The following is a 13,685-nucleotide window of genomic DNA, read 5'->3' as shown; positions in this document are numbered from 1 at the left end:
CCGCCTTTCTCCTCCCATTGCCAGGGGAATGGTCCAGGAGCGCCGGGCGTGAGCCTCCCCGCTGGTCCAGCCGGAGACTGCGGTTGTCATTGATCCATTGAAGAAGCAGGACCCGAAACTACTGGCATTAGGTACCAAAGCTGTATTTGAGTTACATGGCTCCCCTACCGCTTTATTTATTTATTTTTTTAACTCCCTCCCCACCCCGGCCCCACCCCGCCCCCAGGGAAGATGAGATGCAAATTCCTCCTTGCCAATTACTGCTCTGTACCTTTTGCTTTCCACCGGACTCCCATCCCTCCTCCTCTTTCCCTACTGCCTCCCGACTTGGTTCCCTCCTGTTGGGCAGAATGAAGAATGTTAAGTGTGGAAACGATGAAGTCAACTTCTTCAGGGGGTGGGGGTGTGGCCGAGAGATAACTGTCCAGCTCTGTGAGATGATCTGGCTCTTTGGCCAGCTGTAGAGGCACTGGGGTAAAGAAAGTGCAAAATGCTTCCCTTAGAGGTGATGGTATTATTTCCCGAGGACAGGGGATTTCAAAGGGTTAAATAGGAGGAGGAATATTCATATAACGTAATCAGACAATAGCTAGGATTTCTCTCAAGGAATTACTTTTGTGTGTGTGTTAACTGAGATGGAGCTGGGTTAGTTCTTAAAACTCAATCTTTGCAAAAGAAACTGACTACCAAAGATAATTTCATCTTTGCCTCTACTAAGGTTTAAATCCTAGTGATCTGCCTGAATAAAGTGATTCACTGACAGGAAGAAAAAACACCTTTTGTAGCACTATTACATCTGTATAGGTATTGCTTACATGGTATATATTGCTAAGAAACACATTGGATCTTGAAGCTTTTGAGTACTGACTCCAGTGGGCATTCAAACTTTTATTTTGAAATCTGGGAGATTTAGGAGACAGTCAAGGTTATGTGCTAAGAATAAGGGAGTTGGTTTTCCTTGTATAAAATTATTCAAGCTAAACTTATTCACTGGGATAATTAAACCAACCAACTTTATTATTATTGTTTTTTCTTTTTAAAATAAAATAATCTCTACTAGGTCTTGAGACCTTCAGTAATTTAATGAACAAGGCATAAACATCTAGAAGAGAATAACATAATTCATGTATCCAATTGACTTTGGAGAGGAGGAGATGAAAAGGCAAATATCAAAGCAAAGTGTTAGTAATCCCTTCCTGGTTTTTCAGGAATTATGCTATGCAAGGCAGTTGTAATCTTGAAAATTATCAGAAAAGTTAGAAGTGGTATATGAAGATGAAATGTACTAGAGGTTGAATGACCATAGACTTCTGGATTGCCAAGTTGCTTCAGATGTCATCTATTCTATGAGATGGTGTTTAACTCTTACACTGAATATCTATTTTTAATTGCTTTTAATACCTAAAATGTGCATTTAAGAAATAGGTTATATTATATTTTAAGGATTATACAAATATTTTGTAACTTATGTTAGAATCTGAGTTCTATTGCAAGTAGCTAAAGTAGTTCATGAAAGTGCCTTATTTTTTTATAGAAACATCATTGAGACCTTCAGTAATTTAATGAACAAGGCATAAACATCTAGAAGAGAATAACATAATTCATGTATCCAATTGACTTTGGAGAGGAGGAGATGAAAAGGCAAATATCAAAGCAAAGTGTTAGTAATCCCTTCCTGGTTTTTCAGGAATTATGCTATGCAAGGCAGTTGTAATCTTGAAAATTATCAGAAAAGTTAGAAGTGGTATATGAAGATGAAATGTACTAGAGGTTGAATGACCATAGACTTCTGGATTGCCAAGTTGCTTCAGATGTCATCTATTCTATGAGATGGTGTTTAACTCTTACACTGAATATCTATTTTTAATTGCTTTTAATACCTAAAATGTGCATTTAAGAAATAGGTTATATTATATTTTAAGGATTATACAAATATTTTGTAACTTATGTTAGAATCTGAGTTCTATTGCAAGTAGCTAAAGTAGTTCATGAAAGTGCCTTATTTTTTTATAAAAACACCCCCCCCCCCTCTCCTTCCCCCCCCCCCCCCCCCCCCCAGTTTTGTTGAGAAGAGTTCAGATGTACTTATTTGGGTTGACTGCTGGTTAAGAAAAGCAGCATTTATTTATCTTATTTCCTAACTAAATTTTGCATAGTTTGATTTTTTAAATTGAATGTGGAGAGTTCAGAGTACCCAATGAAATTAAATCTTTAGGCATGGAAATATAATGAATCAAAAACCAAAATATTCTTTCTGAAAAGATGAATGTTGGTCACTTTATAATAAAAAGAAATACTTGAATTTATAAAAGCCTTTATTATCTTACTGTGTAATCTCAGTTAGGTATACCAGCAGAGCTTTAGAACACCTTTTTAAAAGCATAGATTATTAACCCTACTTTACAGAAGTTTTGACAGGTGAAGTGACTTTCCCTGGTTCACATGCTACAGGAGTGAAATTGAATCCAGTTCTCTTGAGTGAAGATTTAATAGACTTTCCAAAGTCCCCAAGGTGCTTCTTCTCATCATAGCATCTTTGGACTTAATCAAAGACCAGCTTTTATAGCTATCTAAGAGCCTGGTGACAAGCCTTTGTTAGAATTAGGGTAGTATACTCAGGAGAAAATTATAACGAAGTTAATCAATGAAGTTATATTTTTCCTTGGAATTTAAAGTTGTTGTAAGTAATTCTGAGTGAAGATAGGCTAGTGGCTTTCTTTCAAGAAAGATATAATTTAAAATACAGATTTAATAATGTTTAAGTAATCCTAAAATTTAAACCTTGCAAGTGTTTTGATACAAATTGTCACAATGCTACCATTTTCTCTTCCAGTATTTTGTTGTAACCGTACATGACAAACAAACAAACAAACAAACAAAAAACACACAAAAAATTCTACATTGGCTGCTGGTAATGATTTCCCAGAATGACACAGCTGTGTGTATGTCATGCATGGCAAGTAAACTAATCGTTTTAAATATTCAAATGTTTTGGAACACTTTTTTTGTTTTTGCAATTTCCTTTCAATCAATGTAAAGAAAATTTGTAAATTTAGGAGTCTCTTTTTATTCCATCTTTGTGATAGTGTTTGAATAAAATGCAAAATAAAAAAAATACAAATATTTTATTTTCATCATTGAGTATTTAACAATAGTAACAATGTGTGTGTGTGTGTGTGTGTGTGTGTGCCTCTGTGCACACAGCACACATGTGTGCATTAATACATCCTGTGTATCTACCCTATTATTTATTTTAGGGTGAATAAGAAATTGAACAAGTCAAATTCTTACATACAGGTAGCCCAGTGTTTTGAATGATAAGCAATAATTCCAAGCATTATCTTGAATTATTCTAAAAATCACCCTCCTTAAAATTTTTACATAGGGTAGCAGTGGCAAAAGTACTTTTATCTTTCTGAAAGTTTCTCCTAGTTTTCAGTGAGCCCTGACCAAATCATTTACAGATAACTGAATTTCTCTCCTCAATAACTCAATTTATAGAAAGAATTACATAAAAAATAATTAACTATTGAACTGTTAAGTCTTGACATTTTATTTGAAAATATCATCATAAACATTTTCCCCAAGGACAGGAATATGTAAGCAGAAAAATGAATTGACCTTGCATTATAAAACCAAAGAATGCTTCAGGATCAACGGCCAAACCAGCCTTTCCACAATCAGCCTTCTACAAAACCAAGCCCTCTAATTAATAGCTCCTGGCCTCAGGACAACAGCTGAAGCTGAGATGTGTTTGATTCTTTTAAAAATATAAGACAGAGCATAATTGAGAAAACAAGATCATTTCTGATTATTAAAATGCCACACAATAGATCAATGTTGCATCCTAATGTCTGTGTTGTCTATTTTAAAATAAATAAATAATTTTTTTTTAAATATCCTGTGCAGTTAATTTATTTCATGACTGGTAGCCTCTAATTAGCAGCTGAGATGTGAAGTTACTGCATTGGCTAATGTAATTCATGGTATCTGTTTTGTGGATTATTCAAAAGTGTTAGTTTGTATTGTTTGGATGAAAACCAGACAATGCAGCTCACAGGAAACAAAGGAATCTTTAGTGCAATTAGTAGTATATTAACCTAAACAAATGTATGTGCCTCAGTCTATTTCATAAAGCTTATATTTAATTCAGTCACTTTACCATGTAGTCTCCTGCAGGAATTTAGGGAGAGAGCATGTGAAAATAATAAAATGGGAGTTTTGAAGTAAAAAAGTTTTAAATTGGTATGAAAAAAAAGTTGATAAAATAAAAAAGTAAAAACTGTTAATTGTATAAACAGAATACTCTCTTATTTGTAAATTTTCCTGAATAAAAGAGTGAACATTAATTCATTGAATTACTTAAGTCATTTAAAAATAATTTACTGCCCACCCATTAAGGGGCAGACCCTGCTTGTTGTTAACAATATAACAAATAAAGATAACATGGAGGTATTAGCAATAAGGGATTTGTAAATTTATAGGGGAAGAAAGGTGACCAATTAATAAATGTAGTAACATGTTACTATAAATTGAATTAGGTGGAATAAATCATGAAAAAATAATCACTTTTCCTTGAGATCAAAATATTTAGTTTGCTTGGAATAAGGGAAAAAGAGACAATTAGGCTAAGGAGCTGCAAAGCATTTGCTGGGTTGAGGCCTGGGCAGCATTATTGGAAAACATTTCTTTACTGAACTTCCCTCCCCTTTACTTTCTTTAAGCAATGATGTGTGAAGTGATGCCCACGATTAATGAGGACACCCCAATGAGCCAAAGGGGGTCCCAAAGCAGTGGCTCGGACTCAGACTCCCATTTTGAGCAGCTGATGGTGAATATGCTTGATGAAAGGGACCGTCTTCTAGACACCCTACGGGAGACCCAAGAAAGTCTTTCACTTGCCCAGCAAAGACTGCAGGATGTCATCTACGACAGAGATTCGCTCCAGAGACAGCTCAACTCAGCCCTGCCACAGGTATGCTTCCTGGTAGCATTTATCTTTCCAACTGCAATTGAAAATATGATAAAACTTAAGTAAGCTTTGTTTTATTTCCATTCTTATAATTACATTTCCCTTTATAATATATGGTATGCATGTTTTGGTGAGAAACAAATTAAGAATCAATAATAGTTCACATAAAACCTTGCCTCAAAGAAAATTGTGGTATGTTGGTGATGGGAAGTGTGAAGCATGAGTTTCTATTTGGTCTTTTCTTTTTTCTTTTAAAATTTAATCTGTATGTTTTGGTGGGGGTGGAAAAATCACCTGTTGATCACCAGAATATGGGAACAGTTGATTTCTCTTTCTTGCTTTTTAAACACAATCATGACATTTGGAAGTATGTACTTTCCGTTTTTAGTTGTGTGTTCTATCTTTGGAAGTGATAATAGTCTGGAAAACTACTGTCTAATTATTTTTATGTAGACAGTGTTAGGAATATTTCTTTAAAAATGCCTAACACCTGCTTAAAAATTCTGGGAGTTACTGATGTATTGCCTTCTCCACTCAAAAACATTTCAACCAGTTTCTTTTAATAAACTATTTTGGAAAGTAGAAAAAGAGCAAAAGTTCAGCACCATTCTCACAAACTTAAAATTGTTAGACGAGTTATTTTTTTAGAATATTTTTGTGAAGAATATCATTTCATAAAAAAATAATATAAAATTTTAAGGATTTCCAGATTATTTATATACAAAGTTAGTAATGAAAGTTAATTTTCTTATTTAAGAGTAGCATACTTTTTTTATTTGAGGTATGGAAAAAAAGCTAAGAAAATGAACAAGATTTTTAATAATAACTTCCAATATATACTCTATTGTTTTGTAAAATATACAAAAAACCCTAACCGGTCTGGTTTAGTTGATAGAGCATCAGCCTGCAGACTCAAGGGTCCCAGGTTCGATTCTGGTCAAGGACATGTACCTTGGTTGTGGGCACATCCCCAGTGGGGAGTGTGCAGGAGGCAGCTGATTGATGTTTCTAGAGATCCCTCTCCCTTCCTCTCTGTAAAAAATCAATAAAGTATATTTAAAAAAATATATATATATATATACAAAAAATTGGTCCTCTTCTTTACATACAATATAGCAAATGTTGAAGAGTTTACTTCTATCTGTGAAATTGTATCTTGTAAATATTATGCTTTCATAAATATTAAAATGTATATAATGAAAGTTGATGAAATTCTAAATCCAGCTGTATTATTAACTTACACTGTGGTGTTGAGGTACTGATGACTATCAGAATGGAAAGGACCACCTAGAAACTTTTTTCACACCCCCATTAGGTAATCCCATAACTCTATATGGATAACTCGTGTCCTAGTTCTTTTCATTTTCAGCCAGCTTGTCTTGTTTTGAGATATAATAATATTTCCAGTAACTCTCACCTGTAGGTACACTGGTGTGTCTAATTACACAGAATGAGTTGATTCATTTCAAAAACTTCATCAATAATTTTATTCTTAAAGCTAGACATTTCAGGCTTTGCAATTGTTCTTCATAAGGTAATTTCTAGAGTGATCACATCATGTTTACTCCTCACTAGGATTATTTGAGTTGGTCAATGCTGCTATTAAAGGGTGGTCTCTGAACCAAACATATTATTCATTACCTTCTGTGACAAGCATAGAATGGGACAATCATTTCTCTTTCTGGGTAGAGTGTTTCATTATCAGAAGCATAGGACTGTATTATATTTGGGAGCAGCTTCAACATACTTTCAGTATGTCCTGGGACAGTAGTCAACTTATAACTGAGTTGCATAAGTGTTACCTGTGTTACCATTTTCCCTACTCTTCTTGGAAGTTAACTCTTTGGTCCTAAGTGTAAGAATATGCATGTATCCCTCCTACATTTATCTTTTCATATTTTATTCAAGCCTGATGATGTTGATTTGGATCCTGACCCTATCAAACTGATTCTAAGAATAATTTGGGTTTTTGAATTTTTTTCTCTATCTTTACAAAAATGAGTGATTATTTCATAAGGATGATGAAGATAGAAAGTACTAGAACAAGATATTTTTGGGGGGAAAAGAAAAAAAACTGGAAATGTTTTCATCATAATAATATTGTATAGATAAATCTATTTTTAAAGGTATAAGAATGAAAAATTTTAATTCTAGAAATTCACTTGTGATGAATATCTGGTTTATAACATGACCTAAAATTTCAAGTTTTGAATTTTAGTTAATCTCTTATCCAAACACTTTGGGGCCAGGTGTTTTAGAATTCAGAATTTTCCTTAGTGTTTCGTATATATGTAATAAATATTATGAAATACTTCTGCAGATGGATTCTGGATAGAATCCCATAAATTTACATTTACATATCTGAAGATAATTCTATGAATAGTTCTATTGTATGGAAAAATAACTATAAATGTCTCATGTTAGTACAGGCCTGGTTTTGCCACCAATCAAGGTTGCAACACACAACAAAATATCAGTTTATAGAGTGTAGGTTCGGGAATTATATACTAGGCATTATGAACCTGTACATTTAGATGCACATAGTTTCAATCTGTTCTACAAATACTTTGACACATTTCTTCAATATTGTTTTGTAGTTTACAATTATAAATATCAAATACTCCTAGTAATCCACAGGTTCTTAAGTGATAGTCCTGTCATTTTAGTAACCTACTCTGTACCTTAAGGGCTATAGTTTTCTGTAAGTAAACTATAGTATTCTTCTTTAATTGTTATCTTTGAATCTTTTTCAATATTTTGTAAGCGGTGTACTTGCACTGTTTGGTGGCACTGCACTTTACATTTATCTTGATGGAGAAAATGATTACCATAAATGTGAGTTTTAAGGCAGAAATAAAGCATGTAAAATTGAAAATTACTATAAATACATCAAATGAAAATTATTTTAGCAAATATGGGAGAGAATTCAAAGCAGAGTCAAACTTTATGACACATCATCATAAAAATTGCCTATCTAATACTTTTAGATATTGACGAGTTGGTGTTTTGCTTTAGTTACTTTCTCTCTTATCATTCTTTTATGAACAATGCATCAGTGATTAGTTCTTCACTATATGAGTGGGTATAAATGTGTTTAAATAGTAATCATAATTTTAAATTATTCCACATCTCCAGGCCTGATGTTTCTTAACTACTCACTCAATTTTTTACCTCGCACAGATCCATGTACATGTTCCACAGAACCTCAGATTCTATGTGCCTCAAACTCAGTCATCATCTGTCTCCCACTCCTCAACCTAATCTGCTTGAATTCCTCACCCAGACACCTAAGAATCCTCATAGATGAAGTCTTCTCCCTCATCTCTGAATTTAGACCTCTTTGGGACATACTGTTTTTAATCTCTTAAGTAATTCTCAAATCTCTCTGTATTTTCTGGTTTTCTGCAGCTGACTCACTTCTTATCCTAGCCTAGCCTTTATATATTGCCAGAAGCCTTCTCTGAATGCCCAAGTATATTTCCTTTGTGTTCCTTACCCTTATCATTTAGCGTATTATCATTAAGATATCTGATTAGGTGGCTAGATTGTAGGCTCCTTGAGAACAGGCACACATGTCAATCATCTACAACCCTCTCAACCAGTTAGAGTAACAGAAGTAAGGACTTTCAAGGTAAAACTAGAACTAAATGTACATGGTTTAATATAGAGAGAGCAATACATTTGAAATGGGAAGATTTGGTTTGTATTGTGACTCTACCATACATCATAAATTTGAGTCAGGACTTCAGATTTCCATACTACAAAAAGTGGTTAATACAAATACCTCACATGATAGTTTATGATGATTAAAGAAAAGAATGTAAGTAATAATGTAAGTAAAAATTAATTAATTTGTAAAGCATTATATAAAAAATGGTTGTATTTGTTTTATCCAGAATGCCTAAAGATAAACTAATTTCTACATATGTATGCCAATGAGCATTAGAACAACTTACTAGGAATATTGATAAAATAAACAGCCTAACATTTTTGAAATCAGAATAAATATTTGTTAATTACTAATATGCTTATTAAGAATATTTAAAGAAAAATTAAAGACAGTGAGATTTTAAAAAAAATATATTTTATTGATTTTTTTTACAGAGAGGAAGGGAGAGGGATAGTTAGAAACATCGATGAGAGAGAAACATCTATCAGCTGCTTCCTGCACACTCCCTACTGGGGATGTGCCCACAACCAAGGTACATGCCCTTGACTGGAATCAAACCTGGGACACTTCAGTCCACAGGCTGATGCTCTATCCACTGAGCCAAACCAGTTAAGGTGACAGTGAGATTTCTATTGCAAAAAATCTACACTAATAAAAGAGAAAGATACAAATTGACCGTACCTTCGCAATGCCCACCAGCCAATCAGGAGTGAGCATGCAAATTAACCCAACAAAGATGGCAGGTTAATTTGCATACACAGTCACCGAGCGGCCAGGGGCAGGTTGGGACGCCATGGTGACGACGCAGGCGTTCCGCCCCGCCCCAGTGGCTCCGGGCCTCTGGGCAGTGGGAAGGCGGAAAGGTGGCTCCAGGCTGGAATGAAGGCAGTGCCGGCAGCCAGGGGAAGGAAGGTCCATTCTTGCATGAATCTTTGTGCATCGGGCCTCTAGTCATATATAAAAGTTTAAAATTCATTTTTATCATTTTATTTAGCATTTATTGAGGGCCTTCTGTATATTATTAAATGGTTACATATATTTGTAAAGGGATAGAAAAAAAGGAATATAATTTGGCTCCCAGAGAATTTAGGGAATAGAGTTGCTTAGCAAAAATATATAAGTGGATCAAAATTAATATGGTAAAAGATTATAGAAGTACTGAAAATATTTGAGATATAATATTGATTGTGATTAACTGCAGAAAGTTTCATGTGGAAAGCAACTTTAGAGAGTTATTTTTAGGAAAAGGTTGGAAATAACTCGGGTATTCCATGTGAAGGAGTAAAGTTTTGCATAAGCTTCTGTTAAGAACATTTGGGGGATAGAAATTCAGCCTATACTTTGCTTTCAGGGTTAGGCTTTGGGTTTCCTAATATTCACAGTATCCCCCACCCCCCTTTTTTTTTCCTTAAAGAAGATGAGGAATTAAGTAAGGAGAATAACAACAGATTTGTTTATTGAAAGATTGTAGGGTAGGAATGAAATTTTTTATAGTGGCAATGGAGGAGTGTGGCCTGTTCATATGTGTGGTGACAGCTAAGAACAGGAGTTTCTCTACAGGATATTTAGTAGAATTATGAATGAACTGGTGATATGATAAGGTAATAATGAAGAAATATTATTCTGATGTTTGATTTAGGATAGATTGAATACTATTCATGTATTAGCTATCTTGCTAAAATAATGTGGTGTGACAAACAACACAAAAGCTTAGTGTCATGCAAAAATATTGGTTTATGAAATTCAGGTGATCTTGACTTGGATTGGTTGATCTTGGCTATGCTCACTTATGCCACTGGTTAGCTAAAGGTTGACATGGTTAGTTATACTGGCCATTGTCTGATATAGATGGCCTTAGCTAGACCAACTGGACTCACTCAACTCTTTGCATGTGTTTAATCCTGCAATAGGCCAGATTATTCATGGTCATGGCAAAGGAGTATGAGCAAAGCAGAAATAAGCAAGTGCTCTGTAAACTCTTTTTGGGTATATTTTGGTAATATCACTTGGCTTAGACCACAGACCAAGTGGAAAGCAAAACAAAATTACATGGAAAAACTACAGGGAGGAACGAAGCAGGGACCATAAGTGCAATTCATCTATTGCTAAAATAATGCTGTGTAATCTACGCTAAAAGAGCTACTTAGGTAATCATTATGTTAGGGAAACATTATCATGGTAATGTATCAGTTTTGGTGAAATGTAGGAATTTAAAATAGGATTGTGAAGCTTGAATATAATAGAAACAATACAAATGGAAAGAATATTGAGGAGAAAAAAGAAATAAGAACTAGTAATGAACTGAATGGCCAAGGCTTTGGACTTGAGTTGGAAGATTTGCTTATTTATTTATTTAAAATATATTTCTATTGATTTCAGAGAGAGATATAGGAACATCAGTGATGAGAGAGAATTATTGATCGGCTGCCTCCTGCATGCTCCACACTGGTGATCAAGCCCGCAATCCAGGCATGTGCCCTGACTGGGAATTGAACCATGACCTCCTGGTTCATAGGTCAATGATAAACCACTGAGCCATGCGGGCCAGATGGAAGATTTGAATTTGAACTGGAGTCCTTTCCCTTACTAGCTGAGGAACCACTGGTACATAACTTGACTTCTCTGAAACTCTGTTTCCTTAATTCAGCAGTTCTCAACCTGTGAGTCGCGACCCCTTTGGCGGCCGAATGACCCTTTCACAGGGGTCGCCTAAGACCATCCTGCATATCAGATATTTACATTACGATTCATAACAGTAGCAGCATTACAGTTATGAAGTAGCAACAAAAATAATTTCATGGTTGGGTCACAACATGAGGAACTGTATTTAAAGGGCCAGAAGGTTGAGAACCACTGCCTTAATTGGAAGAAGGGATGATATCTTCTCTCAGGAGTGGTTGAAAAGAGCTGTGTGTACTAGTATGTGCTTCAGAAACCCTGAACATTATAAAATGTCAGGAGGTATTTTTCATTAACTGGGATGTGCTCATATACTCTCCAAAGAGGAATTAAATTAAAAGAGGCTACTTGTGGAGAAGAGGGATATGTTTTTGTTTTGACATTTTATTTATTTTTTTCTTTTTTTAACTTTATATTTAATGTTGACACTATTACAGATGTCCCCATTTCCCCCTTTGCCCACCTCTACCCAACCTCCACTCCCCCTTCCCTCTGGCCATCACTGCACTGTTGTCTGTGTCTATGGTTTATGCATATATGTTCTTTGGCTAATTCTTTTACCTTCCTTCATCTACTCCTCCCAGCCCCCTCCCCAATGATAGCTGTCAATCTGTTCTATGCATCCAAGCCTCTGATTCTATTTTGTTCGACAGTTTATTTTGTTCCTTAGATCCCACATATAATTGAGGTCATATGTTATTTCTCTTTCTCTGACCGGCTTATTTCACTTAGCATAATAATCTCCAGGTTTATATTTTGACATTTTAAAATGCAAAATATTTAAGTAAAACTTGCCGAGAGTGACAGAAGTTACTTTTGTTCTGGAGGCACACTACCTGGGTATTTTTTTGGCTTGCTAGTTACTAGCTCAATAACCCTGGTCAAAGTAGTTAATTCAAATAATGATAGAACCTGCCTTATAGGATCATTATGAGAAATAAATGAGCTGGAACATGTCAAACGATCAATTCAATGCCTCATAGATAGTACATGCTCAATAAGTGTTAAAAGCCACTATTGATGCTGTTATTATTACCATAGATGTTATCATCATTATTAGCCAACCTTAACTGCACAATTTTACTGGGTAATAATGAACACTGGCACACAGTGAAAGCACTAAAATCCTTACTGTCCAAAAATCTTTATCAAATTTTGCAAGTCCTTTTATTATTTATTTGTGTGTTTTTTAAAATCTTAACTACACTCTTCTAAATAGTTTTCCCACATTCTCTATTTCTTCAAAGTCTACTCTCATGTGTTTCTTGATTAAGTCAAACAACATCCTTTCCTATTGTGCTGAGAAGATAAAATCTGGGTTGAGCTTCTCGCTTTTCAGGGAAACCTAATGCCACCACACTAAGCATTTTATCCCTTGCTCCTGTCAGAAAGATGCTGCATTTTTTACTATCTCTTATTGTAGTCATTCTATTTTTTTGATGGCTATTTCTACCAGTTGGCGATTTTCCCGCCCAGGCAACTGAAATGGTATTCACTTCAAGCTTTTATTTTTCATTATTTCTATCTCTTTTTTAACCTTTACAATCAGACTTCTATCATGATCATTCTTTTAAAACTGCATTTCTGTATGCTATAAATGGATGTAGTTTTTTGAATCTATCCTTTCTTTCTCCATGCTCCTTGTATCTTTGTGCCAAGCAATGCTATTAATTATTTTATCTTGAAATTCTAATGTCCTTAATTCTCTATAACCGTTCCTTTTCTAGGCTACTAGGTATGTTGTCCTTCAATATACATTCTTTTTTCACATACCATTATACACTTATTTACACCCATAATTGTCTTTATTTACTATGTTCTCTAATCTTAAGCATTGCTTTTCCTGCTTAGGACTAATACTTCACTCTAAATCCTTGATCCCTCCTTCTCATCTCCTCCAATTATTTCTTTTTCTGTCTCTGGTATCTTCAGCTTCCCCCTTTCTCTCTCTCTCTCTCTCTCTCTCTCTCTCTCTCTCTCTCTCACACACACACACACACACACACACACTCTGGCTTTTGGGGTAACATTAAAATCTATTCCTTAAAAGTAAAATGATGATAAGTACAATCTATACTAATAAAAAGATAATATGCTGATTAGACCATACGTCTTCCGGATGACCATCCGGACATCCTTCCGGACAAAGCCAGGGGGACGGGGGCGAGGCAGAGGCAGAGGTAGTTAGGGGTGATCAGGCAGGCAGACAGAGTGGTTAGGGGCAATCAGGTAGGCAGATGGCCCCTCACAGGTCTGGCCCTGCCCCCCCCAGCAAGCAGTTAGGGGTGATCAGGCAGGCAGGAGAGCAGTTAGGGGCATCAGGCAGGGAGGCAGAGTGGTTAGGGGTGATCAGGCAGGCAGGTA

The 13,685-nt window shown here is 35.2% G+C and overlaps 1 protein-coding gene across 1 annotated transcript in view; it reads left to right on the top strand.

Annotated features, from left to right (window-relative positions):
- Positions 1 to 13,685, top strand: part of PPFIA2 (protein tyrosine phosphatase, receptor type, f polypeptide (PTPRF), interacting protein (liprin), alpha 2) — a 485,860-nt gene that overhangs the window by 1,153 nt on the left and 471,022 nt on the right. Inside the window, exons 2-3 of the mRNA XM_014531636.1 lie at positions 25 to 131; positions 4,725 to 4,975. Of these exons, the coding sequence (XP_014387122.1) occupies positions 4,727 to 4,975 (249 nt within the window). The 5' untranslated portion in view covers positions 25 to 131; positions 4,725 to 4,726. The remainder of the gene's footprint in view (positions 1 to 24; positions 132 to 4,724; positions 4,976 to 13,685) is intronic.

Source organism: Myotis brandtii, unplaced genomic scaffold, assembly GCF_000412655.1.
Source record: "Myotis brandtii unplaced genomic scaffold, ASM41265v1 scaffold82, whole genome shotgun sequence".
In the NCBI taxonomy this organism is placed as follows: Eukaryota; Metazoa; Chordata; class Mammalia; order Chiroptera; family Vespertilionidae; genus Myotis; species Myotis brandtii.
The sequence above is the reverse complement of the archived record's forward strand: the minus strand, read 5'-3'. Positions and strand labels throughout refer to the sequence as shown.